The 15,251-nt window shown below is 42.9% G+C and overlaps 1 protein-coding gene across 1 annotated transcript in view; it reads right to left on the bottom strand.

Moving 5' to 3' along the window:
• Nucleotides 1-15,251, bottom strand: part of LOC120839584 (venom metalloproteinase antarease-like TtrivMP_A) — a 71,390-nt gene that overhangs the window by 51,746 nt on the left and 4,393 nt on the right. The window contains exons 2-4 of the mRNA XM_040209898.1: nucleotides 10,679-10,854; nucleotides 10,091-10,183; nucleotides 7,203-7,329 (exon numbers count right to left, since the gene is read on the bottom strand). Coding sequence (XP_040065832.1) covers nucleotides 7,203-7,329; nucleotides 10,091-10,183; nucleotides 10,679-10,854 — 396 coding nt within the window. The remainder of the gene's footprint in view (nucleotides 1-7,202; nucleotides 7,330-10,090; nucleotides 10,184-10,678; nucleotides 10,855-15,251) is intronic.

Below are 15,251 nucleotides of genomic sequence, written 5' to 3'. Positions count from 1 at the left end.
GAGATTTAAGTAGAAAGGCGTCGTTAGGAACCCAAATAGAGGCTGGCTATTTCATCTTTGACCGTACAGGAGTGTTATAAAGAGGTTTTAAGTTAACTGGGGCCGTTCTGGAAGTTTCGTCGTAGGTATCCTAACATGCAGTTATCGTTGGCGATTATTATATCGATATGAGGTTTCCTGGTTAAATTCGATGACATAATAACACTCAGATAACGGTACGAGTTTACAGATGATACTTGGGTAAAAAAAATAATTGGCGATTTGGAGCATTTTATGAAAATATTCAGTGCATAGAGTGCAGTAAAAGACGACTATTCGATTGAGTAAATGCATTCTGTTGAGCTTTTATCTATTAGCGATACAGACATCCCGTAAACTTGCCGGCTTAATTGCGTGTATTTTGAAAGCTTTATTAAGAGAGTGTTTTCGACAGATGTAACACTTCGTGTGCAAATCAGTCACTGAACGACCATTTACCAAAATATAGAAAACAAAAATGCAGAAATATGCTGGGAACGCAGGAGCAAGCGCATTGCGCACCCGCCTAAATTACTAAAATAAGGTTTACGAACGCAAATGCGATATGGTGTTTTTGCTGACGTTTGATTTAGAAACTTTACATTTGCGCAGCAAATGTAAAGTTTCTAAGTCGCGCGCATATGTGAGCAAAGTTTCTAAATCGCGCGCATAAGTACGCGCAGCATATGTGATCGCACCTTCAACATACACCAAAGTTCTTGGATAATTAGAAAATGGTATATTAAAACGTTCAATAATATTTAAATTCAAGAGTATGACCGTGTCTTTTTTCGCCTTCGAATATCTAGTACGTCAAAATTAAAATATTTTCTTTGAAGCATTATAAAAACCATCCGCATGAGGTAGCGAAATGCATTAATTAAAGGATGAGTTATGATTGGTTGAGGCTATTGCAAAGACATCTTCCCGAAATTCAATGTTTCGTATGGTCCCCACCCCAGCGTCGAAAGGGAGGGGGGCCGGGTGGGGGTTAGAGGTTGCGAAGGATTCCACGCCCTCAAAGAAACAGTTCGGTCATTTATGAAAAAAAAAATTCTCTCCCCTCCTTTCTAATCTGCCGAATATGGCCAAAGCCTGTTCTCCAATCTGAATTACGTTGTATTTACAAAGTGTTTCTGTTTGAGCATAATTATATTATGGTATTTCAACATACAATGCGGTATTGTTTAGCGGTAGGGATGGGCAAAGATAATCGAAAAAGATTTCCAGAACACAAACAATGAATTCTGTGAATTCTGGAGTTCCTCAAGGGTCGGTTTTAGGCCCACTACTATTTTTAATCTATATTAACGATCTTCCCATTAATGTGTCTTCATCCGTTTGTCTCTTTGCCGATGACTGTGTAATTTACCGTGAAATCTGTCACGATTCTGACCTGTCTACACTTCAGTCTGATATTAACTCTGTCTCTCGTTGGTGTGAATTATGGCTAATGAAACTAAACACTAGTAAATGTAAACAGATGAGAGTGTCCCGCAAGCCTAACAACAGTCCCTGTTACCACCTAGATGGCAACCTTTTGGAGCAAGTGGCAACGTACAAGTACCTTGGTGTTCACTTAACAAATAACCTTTCATGGAAACCCCACATTCAGTATGTTACTACCCGTGCTAACTGCATGTTGGGCTACTTAAAACGCAACTTTTCATTGGCACCTATTTCACTAAAATTGATCCTCTACAAAACATTAATCAGGCCTAAATTAGAATATGCAGCCTCCATCTGGGATCCCGGTCACGATACTCTAATCACTGCATTGGAATCCATTCAGAATAGGTCAGCCCGTTTCATTCTTTCCAACTACCATCGTACTGCTAGTGTCACATCAATGAAAAATAGTTTATGTTTACCACTTCTCTCCTTGCGACGTAAAATTTCACGCCTATGTCTATTTCATAAAATGTATTTTCATATCCCTCTCCTACGCAATCGGATGATTACTCCCCCCTTTTACATTTCATCCCGTCTTAACCATCAGCATAAAGTTGGAGTTTCAAGTTCGTTTACCACAACATTTCAATCTTCTTTTTTACCCCGCACAGCCGAGGAATGGAACCACCTCCCTGGTTTGATTGCTACTATAACTGATACTAACCTGTTTAGAAATTCCATCACTAGCTATTTTAGCAGTGACCCATGACCTATTATTAATATTATTCTTTGTTTGTTGTATATTTAATATTGTTGACTTGTTACTATATTACTATCTTTGTTTCATGTATGTGCTCTCCCCCTCTGTAATGCCTTCGGGCCCTGAGGGTACTTTCAATAAATAAATAAATAAATAAATGACACGTGTATTTTACGGACAAAATGCAGATACTGAGATACGCTTGTTTTTTATGTCACTTGATATTCTTAAAAAGCTTCTGCAGAAACGACAGAAAAGCATTCCGCAATACTGAGAAGCAGATACATACAAAATTTACTCCCAAATGGTTAAGGCGACCGGACGTCCCGTTTTAGCCGGGACAATCCCCTTTCCGGTTGCTCATTTCTTTCGTCAAGTCTTTTCGCGCCAGAAAACCTCGTGTCCCGTTTTTTTTCTTTTTTTTTTTTTTGTTGGAAGGTGCATAGTTGCGAAAGCACTACTAGTCGATTTGAAGAGAACCTAAATTATGTTTACTCGTTAAAGAGTGAGTTTTAAGAAACTACTATTATAGGAACGAGGCTCCTTTTTTTTATTACTGAATACGGCATACTTCGGTTAGCACCATTTATCCCCTATTATTTAAACAAATGGGAATAAAAAACATTTGCATTTATGACCCAGATAGAATGTAGCAAGTAGATGGCGTCATGCATCAGTATTACCAAAAGGATGTTTTTCAGTTTATCGTGAAATCCCGACAGTTAAGTTTCTACAGCAATTTCAACGAAATACCTAAGACCAGCATAATACTCATACGCAACCGACTCATGATACAATGTTTTTTTTTTCACATGTAACTCGATACAGATATACAGATACTTAAGAATATCTCTGAGATACTACGGTGGGGTGTGCCCACGTTGGATCGTACAATGACTATCCGGCCATATTTTTGATATTTCTGTAATAAATACATGTTAAACCCATGCTCCTGGGAGGAACATTTAGCTAGATGTGGCCGCCGTACCTACATTTTTTCTCTGAGATATAAGATTGAGAAGCTCGAGGCGTGGACATCGCCGTAATTTCATCAAAGCTAGCATTTGCACAGCCACCAATGTTACACCAAATCAAATACGTAGTAACATATATATACACATATATATATATATATATATATATATATATATATATATATATATATATATTATCCACAATTTCAATCATGCACTAAAAAGTATTAAAATATAAATTATATATTTTTATGCAAAAAAAATACGAAGCACGTAAAAAAAGACGTTTTAGATGCATTTTCACAAATTATTTAGCAACAAACAAGTTTATGCCAAATGTCGCTGAATATATCAAATGTGCGTCTTGAAATGCAGCGAGTGAATATAAAAAATATTTTCTTAGCCAATATTATAGTTCTCTAATTAAATCAGAAACTAATGTCATATCTCTAAAACTTGCAAAATTGCATATCAATATTTGAAAAATCCATCTTTATTTCATTTCAACACTCCTTAACTCCTTGCCGTAACTTGAACTAACTTGTGATGGTGAAATATTGAGTAGCATATGAGCTCCGATTGAGAAAAGCAACAACAAACCTTCACTCCAATTGGGCTAGCTTGTTTACATTATATGGGCTTTGCCGCACGATGTTTGCTCCGAAGAGATACTCTATAGAAGGGACAAAGTGTGTGCAACGGCGCTGCTCGTTTGCAGAGCATTGAAATTTGTCATAACTTAAATCCATCAGACTAGGGAGCATAAAAAAAGCGGGCAACACAACTCAGAAATTTGGAAACAGCTGAGCTTATGCGACCACACTAAAGCAAGAAAAGTTCACGAAAACAAAACATGACGTCGGCAACTTGTTTGGCCAGACGTGGCTTGACAGGCTAAATCTCTACAACACTAGACACGCTTCCAAAAACGAGCATCCGCCGTCAAGCACGCGCAAAGATAATCTCCGTCAGTATTACGACAGCCGCCCAACTTCCTAATCTCAGGGCGTAAGATTATGACCATTCCTAACCAGCTCGTTTGCCTGCGTTCACTCCTCGGAAACTCCTACAGTCCCAAGATTTGTTTCTTACAGCGGAGCTGTTCAGGGCTAGTTTCCCCAGTATCGTGTCCGTCAGCAAACAAATGATGACACGAAACTTTGGACAGCTACCGCCCTTTATGAGCGACGGCGGCAATCAGACAACCGGCTTGCCAGTTGCCTGGTTGCCACTGTCACTCATAGATGGCGGCAACCTTTCTAGCCTTTCCGGATTAATGTCGTGATGTAGGCGAGTTGGTTCATGGTAACGGAAATAAACAGCGCGCAAAAAATACACAGGACGAAAGGAAGGTGTGAACGACACAAGCGCTGAACTCACAACTAAACATTTATTGAAAAAACACCAACGAAATAAATTTTTAGTTGTGAGTTCAGCGCTTGTGTCGTTCACACCTTCCTTTCGTCCTGTGTATTTTTTGCGCGCTGTTTATTTCCGTTAGCCTTTCCGCTCTGGCTTGCTATCTTGCGGACGGGCATTACTTCATTCCGACCATAGTAAAGATTCGCTGGTCTTCAATCTTCACCAAAGTGGAAAGGCAGAAGGTTTTTTTTATCTTTCTGTTTCCTTGTGTTGCCTCTTAAAAAAAGGGGGGGGGGGGTGCAATGATTTCCGGACTTCGGTCAAATATTTGTCGAAGTTGCCCTCTGACTCTTTAAAAAAAAAAGAACAGAAAACAGATTTTGCCTGTGTGTCCAAGTTGTTCTGTAAAGAAAATATAAATATAGTCATTTCTGGCACCCCTCAACTCACTCCCAGTCTTCAGGGCCACATCCGGTCCTCGTCCTAGTGACGTAATTCGGGGTGCCGTGTAGCTTACCGTGTGCTCTCTCGGATGACGCTTGATTTCACTCTCTCTGCTGACATTAGCGGGCGTTATGGTGCAGCTTAGGGCCGACCGAAGTCACTTTATCTTTTCGCCATAGTTCCTTCGGCTGCCATTGCGGCTTCAGGTGGGGGGAAAACCTCGACGTTTGCTTCGCGATTATGCAGTGGAATCGCGACATTTTTGAATGAAGGAGATGCTTTCTCCATCCCTCGGGGCACGATACAGAACGTAAAAATGTCGAGATGCAAATTCTTTTAATCTTAAAATCATTGCACCCCCCCTCCCCCCTTTAAGCCCCCACCCCCCTCTTTATTTCCTAAGGAGTTTCGCCGGACGCCACTGCTGCCGGCAGTTGCGAACTGTATGAATGCAAGATTGCCTTAAAACTAGAGCGCGCACACAAGGAATACCAGTCACTGCTTATACAAAACGAGGGAACCCTTCTTTGACATGTTCTCTCTAAATGCTAATGCGAGAGTTTCTGAAGGCCTTTCTGCAGGCTCCAAGTATTTTGTTAGCGTGGTGAAATCGGAACAGCATGAAAACGTACTTGTGGTGGCCGATTTCTATCAGGATTCCTTGCACTTCCCGTTACATCTTAAAATGATAAGCCGGTGTTGTTTGTTTTCCACCTCACAATGTTGAACTCTAAGATAGCGACCCCCCAGATACTACTTCTTTCGCTTTGTTTGCGCGCGGTGGCCGACCTTCCTTGTGTGCGCGCTTGTGTTTCCAGATCTGCCATTCATATTGCTTGCAGCTGCCGGCAACAGTGACATCCGCCAACACTCTTTGGAAATAAGGGTGGGGGTCATTAGGAGGCAAAACAAGGAAACAAAGCTTGGAACAGCACGACATTCTGACAAGTGAACGCAGGCAAACGAGCTGCTTAGGAAACGTCATGATCTAACACCCTGAGATTAGGAAATCGGTCGGTTGTCGTAGTCTTCGCGGAGACTATCTTTGCGGGTGCTCGGTGGCGGATGCTCGGAAGCGTGTCTAGTGTCGTACGGATTTAGCCTGTCAAGCCACGTCTGATCAAAACTTCGGTACGTCACGTTTTCTTTTCTTGATTTTTCTTGTTTTGGTGTGTCCAGATGAACTCAGTTGTTTCGGACATTTTGTGTTGTTGTCCGTTTTTTATTCTTCCTAGTCACATGGTTTTAAGTTATGACGACATCCTGCGCTCTGCACTAGACCAGCACTGCAGCACACACTTTGTCAGTTCTAGAGAGTACCTCTGTGGATCCGACGTCGCGCGGCGAAACCCCTATAACGAAGACAAGCTAGCTCAATTCGTGTGAAGGTTTGTTGTCAGGTTACTCAATTCAAAGTTATATGCTACAAAATATTGAGCCATCTCAAGTTAGTTCATGATATTGCAAGGAGTTACGGACAGTTTAAAGTAAATCAAAGATAGTTTCTCAAATATTGACGTGCAATTTCGCTACGTTTCGAGAAATTACTTAGGTTTTGAGTTAATAACAATACTACAATAATGGCTCAGCAAATATGTTTCAAATATTCATAAGCTGACTTTCAAAATGCACATTTTAAAATATTTAACGACGTTTTGCATAAATGTTTTTATTGGAAAATAATTTGTAAAAGTACCTCTAAAACGTGTTTTTTACGTGTTTCGTATTTCTTGTTGTGCAAAAAAATATTGTTCAAATTTTAAATATATGGTGCGTATTTTGCAAACTGACTACAAAATATACGCAAAAAAAAAAAAAATCAAACCGCGTGCCTGCTTTGGTGTGACATTGGCTACTGTGCGAATTACTATAGTGAAATTTCGACCATCTCCACTCTTCGAGCTTGTCAATTTTATATCTCTAGGAGATTTTAGCTACAGCACTCACAAATAGCTGAAGGTTCCTCCAAAGAACCGGGATTTCACAAATATTATTTACAGAGTTAGCGGAGCTATGACCCGGACAGTCATTATGCGATGCGACATAGAAACACTCTGCGATACATTTGTATCGCGATACTGCCCAGCCCTGTTTTACGGTATAAACTTTATCGCACTGTTTATTGGTTTTTATTAAATTGGATAGTAGATTAACGCGTCATGAAGGACGATAAAGTAAAAAAACATTATAAGTGATACAATTGCTTTTGTTGTCGACAGATGTTAGCGAGTAAAACAATTCGTGATGCATACCACTGTAAGAAGCCGTGGCCAAAGGAGGCAGTTCAATCCGTGAAATCCTATGGGGTAGACCTTTCCCAGGCATTCTTTGCATCATAGGCAAGGGCTCAATTTTTAATTGTTCAGTAAGTATTCCTTCCTAAAAGAATGCACGTTTATCAGACATATGACGTAATTCTAACTATCATAACGTTTTTATACCTCAATATAATAAAGGGTATTAAACGATCACGCGCTTTGCAATTGACATACTTTGGCTCGGCACTCGGATACTGTAATTCAATACTATTTCTAATTACTCATTCTTAACATAATTCGTGACAGTTACTTTCGGCAGACAAAATCATTTTCCTTATCTGTCACGAGTCACTTTCCCACTACTTTGTTAACGAACTTCTCTGAAAGTAAAAGAACACAAATCTGGTGTTTTGATCTCATTATATTCTGTTCATCCTTAAGCTGACAATGTAGTGGGTGTTACGCACTCGCCGAACCAACCAACCGCCTTCCTTTCATCACTTGAGACCGATCACTGCGCCTGGGTATGCACGGTAGAGAGATCGCATGTCGAAAGTCGCACGAATTACTCGTCCCTCTTGTACGTAGGTTCCACGGCACTGTCGGCTTAAGGGTGAACATAAAAAAAGTGATGTTCAGTGTTGAAAAAAGATCTAGTCACTCGGGCGCAAGTTGGGCCACAGCTTTCTCTTTAGACCACAGCTCTAGGCGCCCCTTTCCGGCTTAACCGGCGTCGGCGTCGGCGTCGCCGTCAGCTAACCGTAGCGCGTCGGCGTAACGGGTCGGCGTGACACGTCGGCGTCGCCGCCGCCGATGGCATAACCACAACGCGTCGCCGTCGCCGTTGGCGTAACCGCGCGGCGCATTATGGGAAACGTCCCATAAAGCACCGCGGTGACGCGCGCGTTGCATTATGGGGCGTTTCCCATAACACACCGCGCGGGAGGGAGGAGGGAGACGGTGGAGGGAGAGGAGGAGGGGATAAGGAGGGAGAGTGGGAGGAGGGAGGAGGAGAAAGAGGGAAAAGGAGGAGAAGAGGAAGGAGGCGAGGAGTACGGGAGGAGTAGATAAGGAGGGAGGAGGAGAGAGTGCGGTTGAGGAGGAGGGGCATACCATCTCCTCCGTACCCTCCCCTCCTCAAGAGCTGCGCTCTAATTCGCCATTACGGGGAGTTGTAAAAGTCTTGAATTACCTTCTTTGTGGCTTCTTAGGTACTTGGTCGTATCACTCTTTTTCCGGAACAAAACATTGAAACACACGGCTACATACACCAACACGCGGCTTTGACGTCACGCCGCTCCCGTGGCCCCGTAGTCGGTACGACGCATGCGCGAACGCTTCAGTTCACACGAATCTGGTTTCTGCTCACGCGCAGTGCCCACACCTGGCGGATTTGTTTGCCGACAGTCCGCTCGTCTCTACTTCGCCCGAAGCGGACATATACGCGGGTATTTTTAAATCATCCTGTCTTGTGTAAAGTGATGCTTATACGCCGAAAGAGTAACACCAACATCTATAATATTACAAAAAGTAGTATGAGTCTGCTTTCGCCTGTCTGTTCGGTGTTCCGGAAGTCAGTACAGGACACTGATTTCTATGTCTATTTGCTGGATCGTGTTTGCCCGCTCCGCGAATGCCGCCATTGGCAGCCACCTTTTTGGTAGAGTTATATTACCTCTAGCCAATGTACAGCTGGTGCAGACACTATCATCCATCCATGGCAGACAGCGTTGTGGAAGTTGTGGTGTCGGGCTGTCATAATGATAGCCGTGGGTTATATTTTGTTCTCCATTGAAATGGTTCGACAAAGCATATTGTTGAAATCTGGCGTGAACGGTAGCTCGATCTTTGAAGACCCGTTGAAAGTTTCACGAAATCACAGCACCGGGGAAAAGCAGCGCTGCACGCATCGAAAATCGCATCGAAAGAAGTATCGAAAGCAGTCGCCGTACTGGCGCCTGCTTTCGATACGAGCTGCGCCGCCTTCCCCCGGTCTGCGCTTTCGTAGAACTTTTCCCGGGTTCTCAAACATGGGCCACCGTTGACACCGGGTTTCAAGAATCTGCTTCGTCAAACAACTTTGACCAATCACGAAATATTACCCACGGTACAGTGTACTAGACCCACGGCTATTTTATGGCAGCCTACCGCCATAGCGCTGTGTTCCATATTACTATGATGGCTCGAGATAATATAACTCTACCAAAAAGATGGCCGACCGTGGCCGCATTCCCGTCCACAGGCGGAGCTGGCCAGCGCGATCCAGCAAAAGGACAAAGAGATCAGTGGTACGGGACGACATACATCAGTGCCAGTGATTGATAAAATCTACATGAGAAGTTCAGAAGGATTCTACGCTCCTCTTAATATCAGATTGCTCTTCGCTCGTTGGCCGTTTAAATTGACGTACTGGAATTTACATTACTGCGGCTGTTCTGGCAAGCGCAAGTCTATTTTTAGGTTCAAGTCTGGTGTAACAAGAACGCCAGCTGCAGATCCCAAATTCAAGAGCTTTGTATAAGGCTCCTCTTAGGAAAGCTCACACTTACTTTAACCACACGTCGGCAGCCATACAGGATGTCTATTCGAAATGCATCTGCTATGAGCCATACAGTGCCGCTCCTGTTTTCTTGCAAATCAGTACATCATGGATTGCCGTCGCGATAAATCAAAGCGAATTACTTTCCAAGTATAGACAAGGTTTGAATGTCCCGTACGTTTTTCCCTAAACTTAGCCTTGGAACGCTTTCACTTGTACAGGGTGTGGCACGTCGAGAAAAGTACATCAGATTTTTTTTACATCTAATGCCAATTATTTCATTTACGAGGTAAGATCATTATGCTATTAATCTATTGTACCTAATCTAAAACCATTATTTTACCAATGTAATGCCCTCGTCATTCTTGATCATTATGACTGAAGCAAACTTCTCTCTGTCTTCGTATAGGTTTTCCTCTAACTCCGTTCCATTTTTCTGAAAAAAAGAGTGCAATGTTTATCATTATAAACACCAAAATAATTCGGTCGGCAGATGTTTCCACTCTTCAATGTGGAGTATTTTCTTCACAAAATATTCGCACTTTGAACCCCAAATTTAAAAAAAAAAATAAAACACAAAAAATTGAAGAATGGAAGAATTCAAGTCAATAATTTTTTTGATTCGAGCTCAAATGCAGCAGGTTTAAAAAAATCACCAGCTTCAGCCCTCAATACAGCCATCGGCACATTCACATTATAAATACTGAGTGTAAAGGACAGATAGCCTACAACCAGTTTGTGTTCTGAATGCAATTGTGCTTTTATACTTGAAATCTAAGCGCTGCGAATACTGCGATACCAGTTTACTCTGTAACAATAAAATGTTTACATACTAATCCAGAAACTGCAGTGCTCAGTATTCTTTTACTTCTATTTCCAATACAATTGTTTATCAACAGTCAAATAAATACATTTTTGTGATGAAACCTACCATTCTCAGAGCGAAATTTCTTTCAGAGAAGCCTTCGATCAAAACTGTTTCGGCTAATATTGAGGCTTTTTGCAGTTCAAGGTGAATGTCTTTGTTAACCGAAACTATCCGCTTCCCTCCTTCTGACCTTTCTTCAAGCAGTCTTGGGAACACAATGGCTTCCTCTGGAAATACACCTAAGTAGGACAAACGAAGAATCAGTATGCATGTGTTTAGCAATGCTTGAATCGAGATGTGGCTTTCATCTAAGTGCCGATAAAACCCAAAATATCACAAAAAGAGATAAATTGAGTTTCATTCATTTTGCGCGTGAATGTAGCTTGTAATCAAGCAATTATTATAAAAAAGATGCCAAATACACTAAAAAATGCGATGGTTTTCGATTGTTTTGTAAACAGCGACTTTTCCACAAAAATATCAAAATGTAGTTTTTCTGTTAAATTTAATGTAAAGGGGTGGTCCTGCTCTAGGCCCTGACCGGTGATTAGATAAATAAGCATTTTTTCGGCCCTCATGGAGAGATGATTGACGTGTGAAATGTCGGTTGTAAAATTGCAGCTCCGTACCGTAATAGTATTTTAATCGACAATATTTTCTTTTATCTTTGGGAAACAAATAATTCAAATTAAGTCATTATTGCTTTAAAAAAGTATCCCACGATTGCCTTTTCGGCAATAACGATAACGAACATGGATGCTGGCGGCTGTGGAGTGATGAACGAGCGCAGTTCGTGAAGTTCGTCTATTCTTAGGTGTGCTAGTCGTTTTGCGTTCACCGAGGAGTTTACACGAAGATCTCCTCAACCGACGTAGTTTGCAGCAAACAACTGTCACAAGTACGCGCCTTCGGAAGAGCTTTTGTTGTGGCGGGTCTGACGTAAGCCTGGCGTCTCGCGTCAAATATGTTGCTTGATCTGGCTTGATCTGCCCTGCTTGCGCGTGTTGATCTTGAATGGAGATGTTGGTTCCCGAAAGCGGCCCCGCTGTTCTATGCATTGTGCAACCGTCGTGATTGCGACCAAGGTTTTTACACCAACAGGGTACCTGCACAGCACAGTATTTGCTAGCCATTTGGTTGGAGGCAATCTGGAACTCGGCTCGCACCAAGTTTGTCTAAGCATGTTCCCGTTATCGCGCCTCGAAAGGCAAGCTTTTAAGTTTTGGAGTGCAGCTGGTCTACCACAATGGAATATTTTTACGTCGTGTTTCAATTTTGCAATATGGCGCTCACTCACTTTGCTCGCGGCTGCCATGTGAAGAAAAAATATTGAAAAAAAAGAACGGTAAAGTTAGAAAGACTGCGTATATATTTATTGATATATATTTTAGTTGTCTCGATCGCTTAGTGAGTGCATCGACACGCTGAAAGACTCGTATACTGGACCGTGGCTCGAGAATAATGAATCGCTAGAACGCTGCTTTCATGGTAGCGTCTTCTTAGCGTCGAAGAAGTTTTCAGGCTAGGATGAATAGCAGACGGACAGAGGCGAAAACGAGCCCCGACGTGAAGCTTTCGTGTCCGCTTCCCAGGGGCATTGCAGACGACGCTAGGTGGTGGCGAAATAGCAGACAATGCCGGAGGCTGCCGCTCGTCTGTTCGCACGACTAGCAGGCGGTGTTCGACTTCCAGTCTAGACGCACCGGACGACGCGAAAGGGAGACACTGCGCTCGTTAGCCTGTTCGGTCGTGCAGCCAAGCCAGTCTCGTAGCAAAGGGCGGGGCCACTGATCTGTGGGCGGGGCTTAGAGCGGGCTGTGACCTCCACCTAAATTGCGTCTAACGGCGTCCCCCAATATTCCCCCCAAAAATATTCTTTAGTGAGAATTTGTTTTTAAACCGTGTCCCATTTATGTTATTTTAACAAATCTTTTTTTTCCTTGAAGTGCTTATTTAAGTCCAGACACTGCCGAGGCTACGTGCTGATAGGACCAATCACAGAGCTTCAAAAGCGCACCCTTCTAGTACTCCTCATGTTTGCTTACGTGTCTTATCATCGCTAAACCAATTAGAAACAGAAAAGGCTCAGTGACTTGCACTTTTCACGGTGCTGGATTGGTCCTATTAGCTCGTAGTGCCGGCTGCCTCTGAACTGAACCTCAAACGAAGTATAAAATACACAAATAAAAAATGGGGGTCACGTGACCTAGGGGGATCACGTGACCTCAAGGGGGGCTCACGTGACCTCGGGGGGGGGGGAGGGGGGTCACGTGACCCTGGGAGGGAGGGGTCACGTGGCCGTGGGGAGGGGTCACGTGGCCGTGGGGGAGGGGTCACGTGTCCTCGCGGTTACCCCGACGGTGACGACGACGCCGACGCCGACGGCAACGCCGACGCCGACACCACTCAAGCCGAAAACGGGCCCCTAAGACTTGCGCTCTAAAATGGTAAAACTTCATATGCGCAAAGAAGATGGATTGAGATTAACAATCCGAAGAAACCAGACGACACCGGTGTATGACTGGCGCTTGGCTGATAAAGGCACGTTCCTTATCGGAAAGGGCTAAAGAATGATCGTTGACACAGACGGACGGCCGATGTCATTTAATCATGAATAGATCATGCACATCACGCTCTAGGTTTGGTTAAAGATTGTGGGTTTTGAAGGTTTTTTAAGGTTGTGGGAGCTTTAAAACAAAACTAGAGCGAGACATACATGAAGCTTTCGTGATTAAATCACAGGGATTCACTGTCAGTGTCAGCGCTCCTTCTTTGGCCATTTCCGATAAGCAACATGTGTTTATCGGTCAAACCTCAGTCATGCACCAGGGTCATCCGGCTTCTTCGGGTTCATAATCGAAGTGTATCCTCTTTGCGCAAGTGTGGTTTTACATTTTGTATGTGCATATTCTAATAAACATTACTTGAACGCTAAGCCCTTTCCTGTGTGCCACTCACTTGTCACTACAATAAATCTGAATTCACACAGCGGCTACTAGATAAGGTAAACTTTTGAAAAAGGAAAATTGATGGCGCCTTTTAAAAGGGTACGCGGGGTATCTAAATCAAAATTGACTGTTGGATTAGTTCGGTATTCATGGCAAAATTAGAACGCAAAAAACAAGGGCATGAAGGAAGGAATTGACAGGACAGAGACAATGTTCCTTTTCGACTCTTTCGCGCTATACGTTTGCAAGGGGTGGAGGGAATGGGAAGGGCGAGGAATGGGGGAGGAGCTCTGCGTTAATAATTCCCTCTCTCCTCCGCCTCAAGTGCGCAGGAAAGAAGGCTGCTCAGTAGGTTAGGCACCGCACGTTGACACGTTAACCCACACGTATTTATATATGCTAACATGTTAACGGATGTTAACGCTTATTAACATATATATTTTAAATTGTAACACACGATGTCATTACCACACAGTTCGGAACTGCGTGTTAATATTATCGTGCCTCGACTGCTTTTGGCGAAATGCCGAAGGCAGACGATGTTCGGGCAATTACTTTGCTAAATTTGCCGTTGGGCATCAGATTTTATATTCAAAGTGGCCTAGAGCTCCCTTTCCCAATAAAACATTAATGTATCTACGGTCTTCCTGTTACGGAAAGTTTTTTACCCGAAACACTCAAATAAAACTCTATGTGTACAGAGTGTAGGAGCACAATATGTGCGTCTGCTAGATCTGTACCTTTGGTAGATGTTCTCTCTTCACAATACCCACTGTCTCTCAGTTCTGAAAATATTAAGGGACTTTAATGTAAACTTTGAATTTCAGCATTAGCTTGTGAACCAGAACACCTAGACTCGCACCATATAGAGTGGCGAACTGTCCAGACTCTTATTGTTTGTGATCACATATTTTGCAAGTATGAGTAGCGTGATTTTGCATTGACAATGCGCATTGCAACAGCATCACATATCTAACCAGTTCACGGTGCTGAATAAAATGTTTTGAGACGATTGAAATACATCTACACGATAAAACCGTACCGAGGAACAAGTCTTTAGTCTTGTTATATATTGTTATCTCCGAAGATAATAAGCTGAAGCTACTATCGACGGGTTAACGGAGCCGCGGCTCAGCGACCACCAAGGTGCGGGTTCAACGCAGGCGGAGCATGGCAGGTGAGTGCTCAGTGATGGATTCTCGGCAACGTTGCCCCTTCGGCAAAAGGTCAGTTTCACATTTGGACTAGGCTCCTCGAAGTCGAGTTCCTACGCTGAGCAGATGGTATTTTTATTATTATTCACCGGTCTGTATTTCTGACGTTAAAATGGCCGTGCAACGGTTTTGGGTAGGAATGTGTCTGACCTTACACAAGGTTACTTGCGCAAGTGAAACCCAAGTATGCTCGAACGCAGGGCCACTGAACAAACAGCTTCTTTGCTGTGTAATTTCAAGAATAAAAATTTACGTTTTATTTCAGTCTCTTTTTTGCAAAAAAAACTTGACGGCAAAGCTGTGGGAATCGCACATTTACGTTGCCAACAATATGATCCCCAGGATCTTGTCATTAATCTTTGCGATACTCGAGGTCACGGCATTTAAATGCGGCTAATAGGCGCTGCGCGTGAGCGTTGGATTTGGGCTCGTGGCAATCATTGCCTCGGCGTGCATTTAAATGGCGTCTTGTTC

Source organism: Ixodes scapularis, unplaced genomic scaffold (genome assembly GCF_016920785.2).
Source record: "Ixodes scapularis isolate PalLabHiFi unplaced genomic scaffold, ASM1692078v2 PGA_scaffold11__112_contigs__length_91849675, whole genome shotgun sequence".
In the NCBI taxonomy this organism is placed as follows: Eukaryota; Metazoa; Arthropoda; class Arachnida; order Ixodida; family Ixodidae; genus Ixodes; species Ixodes scapularis.
Note: the sequence above shows the minus strand (reverse complement) of the source record. Positions and strands in the feature narration are given on the sequence as shown.